Consider the following 15,893-nt stretch of genomic DNA (forward strand, 5'->3'; position numbering starts at 1 on the left):
ATGCAAGATTCCGTCGGGGACTAAAGCGCCTCCCATCTTGCCTGATGCACGCTTGCCACGGCGTGTGCAAGAATCCGTACATGCATTGACACAGCTTCGCCCATGAAGTGTCTTGCACATATCTTGCATGAAAAGGTTATGCACAGCCGCGGCAAACAAACCTGTTGACGATGTTCGCCACCAAGGCCGCTGAGAATGGGACGCTTCACGGCCGAGTTACCGGCACGCCGTATCTGCAGTCAAAACATCCTTCTTTGTTGTGTACGATTGCTCTGCTCCGTATCCGTACTCCACATGGATCTCCGTGTATACTGATTAATTCGACCCATGGATCAACTACACTATCTGCTCTACCAGCTGCAGGATAGAGCACTTCTTTCCCCCTTTGGCAGAAGAGGCTTTAGCTTGTCGCCTGCTTGAGTTCGCGGACAAGTTGTTTGCTGGGATATCAGTTGGAAACTCATATCTCTTGCCACTTTCCTCTCCCTTCTTTCATATACACTGATATGTCTCCTTTACGAACCGTTGGGACGCCAGAAAAAATCCTTCCGCAAAGCTGCCATTGCTAATGTCCACAAGTACCAAAAGTACCTGGCCGTGGTCAAGATATGGTGCCGGTAATTTACTCGCACTGTACTCAAGTCACTCCCGCCGTACAGGTACTTCCTACCAGCCATCCATTATCGAAGCATGGCCTGAGCTTAGGGGGAAGGAAGTGGAGGGTGAGGGGGGAGGGGGGTATGAGTTGGCAAGCTTTCTCCCGCTCTCTTTGATCTACCTCGACCAGCTTCGACTTTCGTCTTCTCCCTCCGTACATCGTCGAGCTCAAGGGAATATCTGCTTACGACGAAACAGACGACTAGTATGAGAATGGGTCAGGCCCAGCTCAGACGGCGTTAGAGATCCTCCCTAATTTGAAGTTCCATCGTGGCCGGTTCTCGTATGTCACCAAGAAACCTTGCAGGAGCGGGGATACCAAAAGAAAAAAAGAAACAACCAGCCAACTAGAGCAGTTGTGGTGTCTTGCATCTGGGGAGGCTTGACAGCTGGCCGTTCCCCACTGGCTGTATCATCTCGCCAGCACGTTTCAACAAAGGACACATGGCCAGCCACACGACCAACTCGCTCTCGGAAGTTAGTATAATTTTGGCTACAATCTTGATCTTCCTTGTCTTACTTCGGAGCAACCATCACGCAGCCTGCGGAAAGGCCAATGAGGGCTTTGTTATCCGCAGTGGAGGCGGTTAGCTGTTTTCATTCACGTGTGCCAAATCAAAACGGCCTGCTCCGGCGGTCGGGAGTGGTAAACTGTACCACGAATCAATTGAGTATGCCATGGTTTCTAAGCTATCAATGAAAATTAGTGCCTGACCAGGGGCAGGGGATTGCCACCCAGCTGGACGTGAGGCCGTTGGCAACAATATTGGAACAAGCTTCGAGTCCTCGTACATGCTACGCGCTTAACCACGACCCATGCACGGGGAAGATTATTCGGGCTGGCATTGTTTGGAGATTGCCATCAAATGACAGCAGCTTCTTGCTGCTTTGCGCTCGGCTCTTTGTCCCATGAGCGCCAAGGGTGGGCACATTGCTCTGCCTCCTTGGAGGTACCAGCTACGGATACACTGCACAATGTGCGCGCCTGAGACTCATTATGCATGACATGCTGCAGTATGAGCCGCGGGTTGATCTGGCATAAGGCCATACCGACAACCCCGGCCAAAGCATCTCATTCATAGCCCTGCTTCGCTGCCGTTGGCAAAGTCTCAAGTCGGGAGCTACTCGTACGCCGCATATGCCGGACTCTTATCAGAAGATTCAGTTGCCTTCCAAGGGGGCTCGGCTCCTAAGAGTGCAAGCGTGTTTTCCATCCTATCTCTCGGTCTGGAATCCAGTGGATTTGCTTGTTACGGGGTGGTTCCGCAGGTATGCTAGCCGCGCTTGCGTGCAAGCTGCGCACTCACGGCACTTGATGCTTTTGGCCCCCCCGTGAGCAGGGTCCCATATCAGCAGAGAGCCATTGCGATGCATGTGTTCATCTATTGATCTACGCTATATGCTTTACTCGTTCTCTCTCACCTGGAATCCAGTAGTTTGGCAGGTTGTGAGAGGAACTCTGGCAATGACGTCTGCGTCTTCCAAAACATAGCCCCTCTCTCATCGAAAGCCCTCGTACAAGATACAAGTACAAGTTCCCGCATGGAATACTGTGACACCGAGTCTACACACCACGCGAGTCTGTCGTACGCTGCATAGCATCTCGACGATTTGGAGTTCCAGAGTGTCGACCTTTCATCGTCATACAAGAGCTCCGGTAAAATTCGAAGCCCGCGTCGCTGTTCAGGCCTGAGAGTCACGCCTTCTGCGCCACAAATGCTGCTCTCCCCAATCGGATCATCAAACCGCTCTCCCTGTCATAAAGGATGAACGAATCAATGTTTCACCAGCTCACCTGGACAATTCAACGGTGCTGACCAGGCGTATCCTCATTGAAATCTTGCCATGGCTGAGGCCAAATGCTCCCTCGCTTCTCATTCCGTCAACCCTAATTCGAGGTTGAAATGGCGGCAGAGTCCCTGCAGCCTTGCTCCTAGCTTGAAGCTTTGTTTAGGATGATACAACCCAAGCCAGAGGAAGAGGGGGAGGGGTGGCCATGCTAGCTTTGCAGCACTTGCATGATGCACAGCGGCTATGTATGTCTAACACATAGCCAATCATACCCGTTGATGTGGAGTCTTGGAATAGACATGGGGTCCCTCCTGAGCGGTTTCAAGACCAGCCATTTCCAGCCCTCGGTTTTTTTTTTTCTTTTCAACCGTCATGGTTTGGATTACAACGTACGACTAAGAGATCTCTGCCTGGGGCTAACCCGGTAGCTTGGCGAAGGGAAGAGTCTAGCATCTGGCTTGGACCCTCTGCTTGCCATAATCTGAATATTACTCACCAAATCAACCAAGAGGGCATGCACGTTCGTCCCTTGGCATGGGCTCTATCCGACATGACCGTCCATGTACAATGGCTGAAATTTATTCAATCTCTCCACCTTTGTGTACCAGTGTCAGTTTCGGTGGAGGTTGTCGCTCTTATTTGATAGATCCTACATTAGCCTTCCCGTCTCCTCTGGCGGCCGGATGCGAGCATGTACTTCCGTCAGCCAGCAGGAAAGTAGGTACCGACTCCGGAGCAGCTGGGCGGTGCTCCCCGTAATGCACGTTTTTGCGGGATGGTTACCTACCCACGCTGGGCGCCTTTGAGTTTGAACTCACAATGTCACGCTTCCCATCGTCCACCACCCACTCGCTACAAGGCCCGGCCGAAGGGTGAAGCTCCAACTAGTGCAAGAATGTGCAGATAGTGCTGTGACTCCAGTACCATGCCGGAGGTCTCTTTGCTAAGGTTTCACACAATCTTGATCCAAGCACCGGTACAGCTTGGCCTTAGCTTGATTTCGTGATGACATGGAGACTTTTGTTTTCACCTGTGACACTGACACTGAGAATCCTGTTGGTGGTATGTCTACCATCTCCGGGGTACGTCTCCCACAACCATCTCACTAACAAACAGCACGAGGTATTTCCACAACATCTTCCGATCGGAATGGATAGAGATTTTCTTACTTTCTCAGCTTCTGGGCAAGACAGCCCACCCATTGAGATGCCATTGGCCGTGGGCTGGGACGATTGATCCGGTGGCCACGGTCTAATCCGCGGGTAATTTCTGTCTCGTTGCTCTCTCGGTTTCCTGATTCTGCTGCCAGGGCTTACTGGAGACGAGATGAGTCTTTGGTGCTACTTTGCGGTTGTTGTTTTTTTTAGCGACTCCAGTGGCCAGGGCGGCGAGGGTCCTCAATATCAGCCAGGCCAATGAGAGCACACCACGTCTCTGCCATACCACACCAGATCCCGCGAAGGGCCACCGTCCGCCGCCGTCGCCGGCGCTGTTGTGTGGCTTCCCACCCTAGTACCAGCCAAGCACGTCAACGCCTCTGCAGGGCTGGACTTGTTGTGGGAGCATTCGGGCTAGGGAAAAGCATTTTACTGCGGTTTTGTCGAGCCAGCACATCCAGCGTCTGTTGGAGCTTTCCAGGATGAGCTATCCAATAACTCAATGGAATTGATAAGCGAAGCTGTACAGGAGCCCTGCGACCCGGAGCTAGTGACTGCCTGCACCATTGGGCTCTCGCTCCGTATCTCGTGTTTGCTCACACTGTGGCTTTCTCAGCCGAATCTAGAAGTTGACGTTCCCTCTTTATGCTGGTCATTGCCAGGCGTTTGGCAGGAGACCCCCGGCCCCGGTCCATCAATTCACAATTCCCTTTGCTCGGGAGTACCTACTTGAGCTATGTGACTGAGGCAAATCGATGAACAGAAAACTGCCTGGAGTTTGAGCAAAGGAAATTCAAATTCACATCCACATTGCCAGATCATCGTGGTGGGTGCGCAGCTGCCTGCAAGCATATGGGACAAGCGTGTATTTTTGGTGAGACCCCCCTCCCCCCCGGCTCGGCATTAGAGCACAGGTAAGAAGTACATGCGTGGAAGAACGGTCCGCTTCACATGGAAGACCGAGGGTTGTTCTTTTGGCTTCCCCTCATGAATCTGCCTGATAGCAATATCCACTGCTACCCTATTACGAACTACCAAGTACACCCAACGTTTTGTTTCAAGTGGTGAATGCACCACAGGTGCAGACTACAAACAATACAAAGTACCGAGAGGGCGCGGCTTGACATGAGGATGTGGCTGGTGGACGAAATTCTGCCATCAATCATGTACAATGGCTCAGGCGAGGTAAGGTGATGTTGATGGATGGTGTTTGACCGTGACAATCCAGCAATCCCCCTTGGATTTCTTCTAAGACCGTCGATCTTGGCGATGGACAGATTAAAAGCGAAAGAAGAAAACGGAGATCAATTCGTATTCCCTTTACTCATCATCTGTCTTCGCCATCTTTCCTATTTTTTCCCCCTGTTACTTCCTTGTACGCTGTTGTACAACTTTGCTCATGATTCAGCTGAGGTCACTAATAGTCTCGTTTTGTTGTCTTTGCCTTTCAACCGTTTTGAGCCAACCAACCAGCACCGGCCGTTGGATTGTCTCGCCCTGTGAATTCCCGCAGTCTTAGTGACATGCCGAGCCTGTCGGCTTTCATTTTCATTTTAATGAAATGGCAGCAGTGGCGTTGTCTATCAGGTCTTACATGTACGAGTGAGTAGCAAAAACCGTCTAGGTTTACGTATACCGTACTCCGTACAATGTATGTATACGTGCACATCCCGCAAGCATTGGGAAGAGATAGCGAGGTGGATCTTTGGCGTGATCAATTCTCCGTCTTCTTTTCCCTTCCCTCAACTGACAATTCATGCACAGTCTCTATAAGCGGTTTGCCTCTTTGGAACCACGTGGTCAGTGCTATATGTAGTCTGTAATCCTGACGTCCGTTTGCTCTACACCGAGTGGAGCATTGGCCCGGAGCAGAGAACGTGACATGCCGTGGTTCGTTCTCTGCTCACGCTTTTTTCGGGGCACCTCCCGGCAGTCTTGTCAGACCGAACATTGCTCGGCCGCCCATGGGGGAAGGGAGGGGGGACCATTGTATGTCCGATGATGGCGAGAAATTCCTTGCCTGTGAGGGCCCTTCCGGGAGGAGGAGGGGACTTGGCTCTCCCCCCCCCTTGCTCGCCTCCAAAACTGGAGACGCAAAGACTCTGGGGCTTTGTGGTTGTGGCCTGGCTTTCTTCTTGTGGTGGCTCCATCTGTCTAGCGCCTGGGCCTCTCTCCCCTCACCGCTTATTGCGTTGCTCGCACGCATGTTGATGGATGGAGAGAAAGCCCCCTCCCTTGCATACCCGATTTTGCATGGAGCCCACACTCTGGGGGGGCGTGCAGGCTGGGGGCGTGTGCACGATTCGGCTTGACTTTGGACAGAGCTTCGCTGGCTAGGCCATTCGTCTTATTCCTCACGGTTTTTTCTCTCTCTCTCTCTATCGAACCCGCATCAACCGCTTTGTTTTCTCCTTCTTGTCTTGTGTTGGGCCCTTGCCAGCTCAGAGGCAAGGGATCCGCCCGCCAACGAGATGGTCCGTGGGCAGATCGCACAGTTCCCTTCCATGGTCACGGTACAAGTCCTCATGGTTGAGCTGTTGGTGGCCTGCCGGGACCACCAATACGTGTAGTTATGACAGGAGACGGGCGAGAACATTTCCCCATACGAGGGAGAAAAAAAAAGAAAGAGAAATCCCAAACCTCGCTTGACCAATGTGGCAGTCAAGAAAACATGCGATATGAACTGACACGAGTAAGCAATGTTACCGTGCAATTGTAGGACGAGAAACAGGGCAGATTGCGGGCAACAAGGGCGGCGGCTGGCGGCAAAGAGGTCAAGAGAGCGAGAGAGAACCTGAAGGAGGAGGCCAAGAGAAAGCCATGAGAGCAATCTGCGTGTTGTGTGTGACCAGGACCAGCCCCCGGTCCCTCGCCCCCCCCCCCCTCGTCGTCGATGCTCCTTACAGCATGATCACCATCACATATGTACATACAGGTAAAACGAGACGTTGGCGAGGAGGGAGCTCTGCCGATAGGAGCAACGAAAATTGGCTGGCAAGGGCAGGGCCACCGCACCTGTACCGTTACTTTCAACCACTTCGGTACGTCTACGTAGCACCGCTGCGTGGCTTGCCTGTACGATACGGTGTTGAAGGAGAAAGCCAGCCAGCCTGCGAGGTCCAAGCTCACCAAGATCTGGGCGGTTGATGCACAGTAACTTGCTTGACCCTCTCTGTCTCTCTCGTCCCACGCAAGCAGCATGTGTCAGGATGTACAGAGTACAGCATACGAATACTGCTAATCGTAGTGATACATTAGCTCTCCCGCCGCAGGCGCACCATGAAGCAATGACTGGGGCACTTCTGCCACGACTTCCGTCTGACTTGTTGTAGTAAAGGTTGCGCCCTCAATGCTCGGTCCAAAGCTGCTGAGCGAGCAGACTTAAGGACGTACAAGAAGAAAACGAAGGCTCAAAGTATCTGTCTTGTCTTTGTGTAGGTGGGTGTGTTATGCTCGTGCATAAAAGCAAGAAGCGTTGCGGTGATATGTACACTCATGTAGGTCCCTACTGACGTACATGTGCATGGAGGCTCATCTGTCTCGCCCATGCATCGATTAGCAGCAACACCTCTGCCTTGGTGGCCTGCACGACGGGATTGGCTGGAGGTGCCCCCCCGGGACTCAGTGGGAGCACGAGGAGCAACGCTGAGCCGACGCCAAGGACATCCAGTTCGACGACGCATCTCGGCTTCGTACGATGAAAAGACAGGATGCTCCAGATGCTTATAACGGCGGCGAGAGTCTCACGAAAAAGCCTGCAGGCTTTCCCGGCATGTCAATGGCCATGCGCATACATACTTCGGACACGCTCCCCCTCGCTGAGAGATTAAATGGCTTTTAATGTACCGGTACTCTGTGCTGGGCACGGGAGGAAGTGCTTGCTTGTCGTGCCAGCAGTGCTACTAGGAGCACCCATACGCCTCCGGGACCCTTGCTCGGGGGTCCATCTCACATAAACGAGCTGCCTCGTAGCCGAGATCGCAAGCCCAGTGTTTGCGACGAAATACTAATACCGCCATTGCGAAGGGAGTCTTGCCCACATCAACAACTGTCACGTACTTGTACCTGCGAAGAGATGCCAAGCAGGCGCAAGCAAGCAGTAATATCGGCAGCGCTCCATGCTTGTACATACATGCCAGGACGAGGAGTATCGTATCGTATGCTTCACAATCTGGTGGGGGACCCCAACTAGTGATCTGCAGCAAAAAGCGGCCCGGAGGCTGGTGCGCTGCCCCCGTCTATGCCACAAAAGGTCGCCGTGGTTTTCAGTCGAGGGGGCTGCAGTCTAGACAAAGGGCACAGCACAGGGTCTTGCACCTGCGCCGCGCACAGAGCAGACAAAATAGCTGGCATGAGAGAGATCTTGCTTACTCGTACACCGTACAGCGGGAGATATCAGCTGCAAAGCAGGTATGATGCGCATAAGTGCGGCGAGGCAAGATGCCATGTAAGGTGCCGTGGTCCTGACATGATCTGGTAGGGAAAGGCGCACAAGCACAGGGCCAAGTAGGGGAGCCCTGTAGGACGGAACCTGCCACAGCCGCGTTGCTGGGAGAATGAGAATTGGCTGAGCGGCTTGGTCGGTTGGTTGGTCGTATCGTGCACGGTCACGGTGCGTAGTCTTACAACCGCCGCCGCCGTCGTGCTCGTCTGAATACTTTGTACGGAGAGTATCGTGAAGCGGGCCCGTTGACTTGCTGCGGAGCTGAAGGGCGAGCAGGGTCAATGGGAAAGACGGTGGCTGTTGAGGGATGAGCAATGACCAAGCCAGCCATTTCGAGGGTCGTTTGTCTCTCTGGAACCGGGACCTCTATCGCCGCCTAACGTGGACATGCCGCCCTGGACTCATCAGGGACTCATCAACTTGCCAAAAGTCCGGTCCAAGGAGGGCAAACGGATGATAATGAAACAAGCCGTAACCAGGACAGGGGATGATCTGATATAGTATGTACTTGGCAGTCGATTGGACGCACAGACTACATCTGCTGACCAGAGCTGTGTCCAGTGAACAAGCATTACGTCTCCTTCGGCATCATGTGCTCTGATAGTAGAGCCAATCGTGGATTCAAGCGAGGCAGACAAAAGGAGACTCTCCTTTACAGATCGGCTGCCGTAGAGCCGCAGTAGAGGCCCTACAAGGGAGGAGAAATGAATGAGATGATGATGGCTGAAAGCAAACCAACAGTACCGTACCCCAGGTACCCAAGCCAACTAGTGTGCTTGTCTAGTTGAGTTGTGTAACCATCGCGGTGGAAGAGGAACCAGAAAACTCCCGCGCTTATATGGATCCAAGGGTGGCATCCGAGGAGAGTTTTGCGCATGAACCTCACATCGGCCAGTCATCTGGTATGCAGCCAGGGGATCCAACCGGCACATCCCCAGGCGAGGTGCATCATGGGTGCAGTGCAGACTGCATTACATTCGACGAAGAGCCACGCGAATAGCCCTGCGTCGGCAAGTTTGCTGTGCTGTGCTGTGGGTGTGGGGGACTTGGCTTGGTCTGACGGGATCGTTTGAGTGAGATTCCGACAAGATGGTGGCGATGGCTGGTGTAATGACTGGTGGTCTGTTCACTCCCGCAAGAGAGGAAGCTGAAACATTTGGGAAGCGCTGGCCGACTTATACCGGATTGTGTGGCGATGATGGGGGCTGGATTTGGCGGTGGCGATGGGAGAGAGATTGACAGGATGACTGACTCAAATGCCCTCATCAGCGGAAAAGCAAGGAAGGTGTTGGGCCACTATGGATGATGATGATGATGATTATGATGATGATTCTATGGAGGATCCATCTCGATATCAAATTGACTTTGTGGGAGGAGAGACGAAGTTGTGGTACAGCCCAGCGTCATGTGACCTGGCGTCAAACAGGCGCCCGTCTTTCACGACATTAGCGGGACAAACGCGCCGAAACGCGGGCAGAGGCTCAAGGGCTGTGAAATGGGCGTTTGCAGTGTGTCCTTTTGTCCTTTCTCCCTTGGAAAACAGAACAAAACCGCCGTGACGGGAACGGAATCGTTGGTACAACGAGCAGCTGTTCTTTGCTGTATATACACGAGTACTCTGTACTGTTACAACTACAGCTACTAGTTCCAAGCGTCAGACGCACGCCATCTGGAGAAAAAAGCGACATGTCACCACCCAAACCCCTGTCCCGGATCTCCGCCACGCGCCCCTGGGACCCTTGGAACTCGTCCGCAACAGGCCACCAGCGAGCAGAGACGCAGCCGGGCACGGGGTGGCGACACTCGCGGACCAGGAAGCTCAACAGCCAGTTCCGGGCCGGCGACGGCTCGGGAGGCCAGCGCTTGAGCGACACATGGGGTGCCGGAGCAGAGAATCCCGGTGCTGATGGCAGTGGCAAGGCGAAGAATACGAGTACAAGTGGTTGCAGAAGCAGTGGTGAACAGGGGGACAATAATAAGACGAGCGTCGTGGATATGCTGACTCGCCCAGGGCTGATGCGTGAGACGCTGGATTCACGCCGCCCAAACGGGCCCGAAGCACGGGACAAATCGATGCCGGGGGCCCAGACCACGGTAGAAGATGCCTTGATGCACCAGAGACGGCTGGAGGATGAGGAAAAACAAAAGAAATCCCAAGCCAACCCGCGCAAGCTTTTCGATGGAGTCACAGTCTACGTCAACGGCAGCACATTTCCACTGGTGTCCGACCACCGCCTCAAGCAGCTCATCAGTGAAAACGGCGGCAACATGTCTCTGAACCTGGGCCGGCGAAAGGTCACACATGTTATCCTCGGGCGACCCAACGGTTCAATAGAGGGCAAAGGCACCGGGGGTGGCCTCGCGGCGGGCAAGCTGGAAAAGGAAATACGGAAGATTGGTGGCTGTGGCGTCAAGTTTGTCAGTGTGGAATGGTGAGTTTGCCTTTCAATTCTTTGCAACGTCTTGGCTAATTAGATCCAGGGTTCTACAAAGTCTCCAGGAGGGGAAGAGATTGCCCGAAGCGCGCTTCTCCAACCTCAAGATGGCTGCAAAGGCACAAAACAGCGTCTATGGGCTGTATTCCAAGCAGAACACCGCCTCTAAAACCACATCATCAGATACCGCTTCTTGATTATCTCGATGATTAATAGGATGGTTTGTTCCCCGTTTATGCATGGAAGCACTGCATGAGCCTAGTTGGACAACAAACTTTTATTACGACGGACAAGGATGGACCAGGGAGGAGAGACAGAGAGAGAACAACAGCATCTCACATTACACCGATACGAATTTATGATATATCACTTTCTCATAGACCACAAAAGGAACCACATTCCGACGCAGGTGCTAGCACCAAATCCTGTCCGAGGGCAGAAGAAAAAGAAATTCAGAATAAAATTCACACAGCACTCTCAGTATCAAGTCTCAATGTGCCACCACCCTAACTATACTTTCTTGAAGAATAAGAAAAAGAGGTTTAAGCAGCGATCTAACTGACTTTAGGGCCTGTCCCGGGCTCACAAGGGATGTTCCCTCCTTACACAGACGCTGGATATAGATGTTTATATATATCTTTCCGAGCTGTGGCGGCTCGTGTTTGCATTCGCACGAGCAGTACTTGCACCAGACGGCCTCTTTCAGCACAACGACAAGAGATTTCCTTGAATTTCCTGATTTTCGCGCTTCAGAGATCTCGAAGCCATCGAATACACCCTCACAGGCTCATTCTCACCACATCTCATTCCAAGTTTCAAGCAACAACAACTCACATAACAACAGCCTCTCGTCCAAACCCATTCACAGTGAATAACATCTATTTTCCCATATTGAACAGAACAAATAATACAAAATCTCAAGCCATTCTTCCCCTTGAAAATCCCCTCACAGAATAAAACCCTCCTCCTTCTCCTTTTCCCTATCCATCCCATCCCGTGTCCCACCTCCGCTGTACAACTTTATCTCCCGCCTCCTCGACGCGCCTCAATGTAACAAATCCACCAAGATCACATCACAAAACTAAATAAACAAATAAACCAGAATTAATTAATTAAATCTATTCATTCATTTAAAGGTGAGCTACCACAAAGATCAGAACATTTACACACAACCCCCCGCAACACAAACAATACACCAAGAAGAAGAAAAAGAAGAAAACCCATGTCCTCTTCCACCCGACAGAAAAATCTCCCCGTGTCACTGCTGGGTCCTCCGGGGTGGCGATTTTTTTCTTCGCAATGTAGGACAAGGCGACGTTGCAAGTCTGTTTCGAGTTTGGGGGGATACGAGAGAGGGGTGAAATGAATATCGCGAGCATTGGATGATGAGTTGAGTTTGTGCCGAGGAAGGGGGAAAAAAGGGCTGAATGCCGACATGTTTTGTAGCTGACAATTCAAGTGAGGGAATGGAGATGTACAATGGGAGAAAAGGAAGATTGGTCATTGGAGATTTTGAATAACTGTCGTTGGAAAACTTGGTGGAGGAAAGTGTAGGGTAATTTGCTCTTCGATCACAGGGCTGTTAATTCGGGAGATTTCTTCCATTGAAAAGACTCGTTTACATGAGGTAAATCAGAATACACCTATATCCAGCAGTGTTTTTTGTTCCTGCATACCTAGAGTAGATACCTCCATCGTAGTTGGTAGGTAGTTGCTTCATATCATAGCCCGATTGATCATGTTGTCAATCTTGAACCCGACGCCCCCGTTCAAATAATAATCCAAAACCGTCACATGCCACGCTCATTACAGCTTCGCCTTTATGCCATCCTCAATAGCGGCATGTTTCTCGCCCACAGTATCAAAATACTCCTTTACTTTACGTCTGGCCACGTCCACAACCGACGCGTCCTCCACAGTGCTCGGCACCGCGACTTCTTTGTCAAACTCGCCCTTGGCGGCATTCTCCAGCAGCTCCCTCAATACACGCCTAAGGGTCTTGCCGGAGCGTGTCTTGGGAATCATGCCTTTACCCTGAATGATGCCGCCAAGTGAGGCGATGGCGCCTACTTGCTTCCGTACAAGGGCCTGAATCTCAGCAGCCAGCTTCTCGTCAGGGACTGCAGCTGTTGGGTGAGATGGGGTAGAGAGAGTGATGAAAGCAAAAGGTAGCTGGCCCTTTACGGCGTCAGGGACACCCACGATGCAGGCTTCGGCAACGAGGGGATGCGAAGTCACAGCTTGTTCAATACCACCTACAAAGGGAGCTTGTTAGCTGAGCTGTTTCTAGGGTATATACGCACGATTGCAATTGCTACCTGCAGCCCTGCAACGGCCAACGAAGAGCAAAATATAGGAATGGCAAAAGGTATGAAAGACTTACCGCTTGACAACCGATGTGCGCTCACATTCAGCACATCGTCGTTCCTGCTCATGACATGCACATAGCCCTCGGCATCAATCCAACCCGAGTCTCCAGTATCAAGCCACTTTCCTTGGAACCTCTTCAAGTATCCCTTGTAAAATCTCTCCTCATCGTCCCATAGAGTGCGGAACCCAGTTGGCGCCAATGGCATCCCCAGCACAATGTTGCCCATGGTGCCTCTGTCGACCTCACGGCCCTCATCGTCTACGACGCGGATGTCAAAGCCAGGCATGGCTTTGCCAGCACTGCCAGGCTTGAGGCGAGGAGGATCATGACGAGTCTTGGCCTTGCGGTCGCGACCCGCATGGGGGACCAGAGCACGGCCCGTCATGGGAGAGCCAGTCTCCGTGGACCACCAGTTATCGATGACATGAGCGGATGGCGCAGCATACTTGTCTAGGAGCTCCTGATACATGGATATGATGCTTGGCTCTGAACGTTCTCCGGCCAGGAACAGGGCGTTGAGTGTGCGGAGACCGCCTCGCTCCCCAACCTTTGCCAGAAACTTGTTATCAGGATCATCGCGCTTGATGGCGCGCAGGGCTGTTGGGGCAGTGAACATGGTGTTAACCTTGTATTCTTCGATGATGCGCCAGAAGGCCGAGGCGTCTGGTGTTCCGATTGGCTTGCCTTCATAAATGATAGTAGAAGCACCAGCCAGTAGCGGTGCGTAGACGATGTACGAATGGCCAACAACCCAACCGATGTCCGACGCCGTAAAGACAACGTCGCCCGGCCCGTGGATATTGAACAGGTAGCTAATTGAAAGGTGTAAACCAACGGCATGGCCTCCAGCGTCTCGCAGAACTCCCTTGGGTGTGCCTGTTGTGCCGGATGTGTGGATAATGTAGACTGGATCAGCACTCTTTACGGGGACACACTCGGCTTTGATGCCTCTTGAACGTGCGCTGTTCATGACCTTCTGCCAACTTGCCTGGCCCGCGCTGCGGTCTGTGGGTGCCCAGGGAACCTGTTCACGCTGCCAAATGAAGGTCCGGCGCGGCTTGTGAGCGGCTAGCTTGAAGGCCTCCTCAACGAGTGGGCGATATGGGATAGGAGGCTTGTTGCCGTCAATGCCACAGGAGGCCGTCAAGAGGGCGACGGGCTTGCATGAGTCGATACGCTGAGCGAGGGCATTGGGGGCAAAGCCGCCGAAGACGATGGAGTGGATGGCACCGAGGCGGTTCACGGCCAGAATGCCAATCAGAGCAGCGGGAATCATGGGCACTGTTGATGATTTGTGTTAGCGACAAGGAAACCGTTAGGTAATAAGTGACATGAATGAGTGAGTGAGTAGACACTTATACGACGTAAGTAACTTACTGTAAAGCATTACCACATCTCCTTTGCGCACGCCATCTTCTCTCAGAGCCCCCGCAAAGACCTCAACCTCCTCCAGCAGCTGGCGGTATGTGTACTTCTGCTTGACCTGGGTGACTGGGCTGTCAAAGTAAATGGCAACCTCATCGCCATGTCCAGCCTCAACATGACGGTCCACGCAGTTATAGCAGGTAGAAATCTCGCCGCCGGGAAACCACTCCCAGCTGTCGTGCTCAATGCCGCTCTTGAGCTTCTTGGCTGTAAGCTTTAGTGTTGAGCTGGGCTTCTTGTGCCAGTAGAGATGCTCAGCCTGGTTCGCCCAGAACTCCTCAGGGTTCTCAAGGCTGTGCCGCAGGATATCATCCTGGACATGGCTGTCTTTACCAGACATTGTGAGCTTTAGATAGGGGAGGACACGATTGGAGTTGATGACGATTTGGTATAAATGAAGGAGACGCGTAGAAGACGCCAGACAGAGTGCGAGCAAACTTCCAGAGTTGCGGTCACAGATCAGTTTCTGCCAGATCAATTGCTTCTCAGGCCAGATATAAGTAGGATTCAGCACAATCGACTTATCCTCGGTAATCCTGCCTCATTACCTCATTAGCCTGATGACTAAAGCAGATGAGGTTCGCTGGTGAGGCGAGTCATTGGGGGAAAGAACCAACAGCCGATGAGGCGTCCAGAAGACGCGGCAGGTAATTGTAACAGCGGAAGCCACGGTGGAGCTTGTTGCCGTGCTGCAGCTCCGTTAATCCGCTGGTCAGCGTAGAGAAGGCAGGAGCTGGGGCCCCGGATTTGCCCCGCCTTTTGGCTCTCCTGCTATCGATAGCGCTGCTGAGCATCTTTGTCGGTAGAGCTCGGCAATGAGAGTCCGCTATCGCCAGCGGCATGTTCCAGACAGATGCAAAAGTTGACATCATTGCTGTTTGCAGGTGGGCGTGTCAGACGATTGGTATGTAGTGGAAGTACAAATGTCTAAACCAATACAAAGTTGAAAGGCCAGCACGCATCACCAACAGAAGGCATGCAGGCAAAGATGATGATAGGGCAAAACCAATATATGTAATTTTGCAATGTATAACACTCGCAGTAAAGATTACCAAACAATCTTCAAGCCATTGGATTCTTCAATACAGTAACTCTTACAGTCAACTCTTCCGGCTATTCATTTATATGTGAAGAATTAACAATGCGTAGATTGCCTACCGTGTCAGCATCTTTGTCCCCGACTTCGCCCCCATGTGGCCCGGCAAATAACCTTTTGTCTTCTCCAGATAATCATACCCAATCACGTCTCAACTGTTTACAAGCCCCAAATACGCCACCGTCCATATGCCAAGCTCAATTAAACGGTGTTGACCCTCGGTTATACATCTCAATTCACCACTTCAAGATGGACACTCCGTCTAACACAGACAATACCGAATACATACAACACGTGATTATAGGCTAAATGCCCTTTACTAGGTACTGCCAATTGCTCTCCTGGTAGGATCATGCAAGGCCTGTATTAGTCCGTAATCCCTAGCAAGCACCAAACGGCTTAACTCCAGGGACGGCCCGAAGCCACCTTGGCCTCGACCTCAGTGAACGGACATTGACAAAATAAGTGACATCCATGCCCAAGTACTCTTCGGCTGTCGAAAAACGGTGAGTCGACA

The 15,893-nt window shown here is 52.2% G+C and overlaps 4 protein-coding genes across 4 annotated transcripts; 2 read left to right on the forward strand and 2 right to left on the reverse strand.

Moving 5' to 3' along the window:
• Window positions 1-3,436: 3,436 nt before the first annotated feature.
• On the forward strand, window positions 3,437-3,789 carry V8C40DRAFT_252725 (uncharacterized protein). Its single transcript, XM_083217453.1, has one exon. It carries the CDS (start codon window positions 3,454-3,456, stop codon window positions 3,682-3,684), a length of 231 nt encoding a protein of 76 aa, XP_083070260.1. The 5' UTR covers window positions 3,437-3,453; the 3' UTR covers window positions 3,685-3,789.
• A 2,303-nt stretch (window positions 3,790-6,092) lies between these two features.
• On the reverse strand, window positions 6,093-6,933 carry V8C40DRAFT_71184 (uncharacterized protein). The gene has a single exon (XM_083223342.1). The coding sequence runs from the start codon at window positions 6,804-6,806 to the stop codon at window positions 6,267-6,269; it is 540 nt and encodes a 179-aa protein (XP_083070261.1). The 5' UTR covers window positions 6,807-6,933; the 3' UTR covers window positions 6,093-6,266.
• Window positions 6,934-9,525: 2,592 nt separating this feature from the next.
• V8C40DRAFT_71087 (uncharacterized protein) lies at window positions 9,526-10,878 on the forward strand. Its single transcript, XM_083223341.1, has 2 exons — window positions 9,526-10,481; window positions 10,531-10,878. The coding sequence occupies exons 1-2, from the start codon at window positions 9,736-9,738 to the stop codon at window positions 10,679-10,681; spliced, it is 897 nt and encodes a 298-aa protein (XP_083070262.1). The 5' UTR covers window positions 9,526-9,735; the 3' UTR covers window positions 10,682-10,878.
• Window positions 10,879-11,952: 1,074 nt separating this feature from the next.
• Window positions 11,953-14,989, reverse strand: V8C40DRAFT_71192 (uncharacterized protein). Its single transcript, XM_083223343.1, has 3 exons — window positions 14,233-14,989; window positions 12,868-14,136; window positions 11,953-12,739 (listed from the first exon to the last, which is right to left on the reverse strand). Exons 1-3 carry the CDS (start codon window positions 14,618-14,620, stop codon window positions 12,291-12,293), a joined length of 2,106 nt encoding a protein of 701 aa, XP_083070263.1. The 5' UTR covers window positions 14,621-14,989; the 3' UTR covers window positions 11,953-12,290.
• Window positions 14,990-15,893: the final 904 nt, after the last annotated feature.

The sequence above is a fragment of the Trichoderma camerunense genome, assembly GCF_050948025.1.
Source record: "Trichoderma camerunense strain CBS 138272 chromosome Unknown V8C40scaffold_16, whole genome shotgun sequence".
NCBI lineage: Eukaryota > Fungi > Ascomycota > Sordariomycetes > Hypocreales > Hypocreaceae > Trichoderma > Trichoderma camerunense.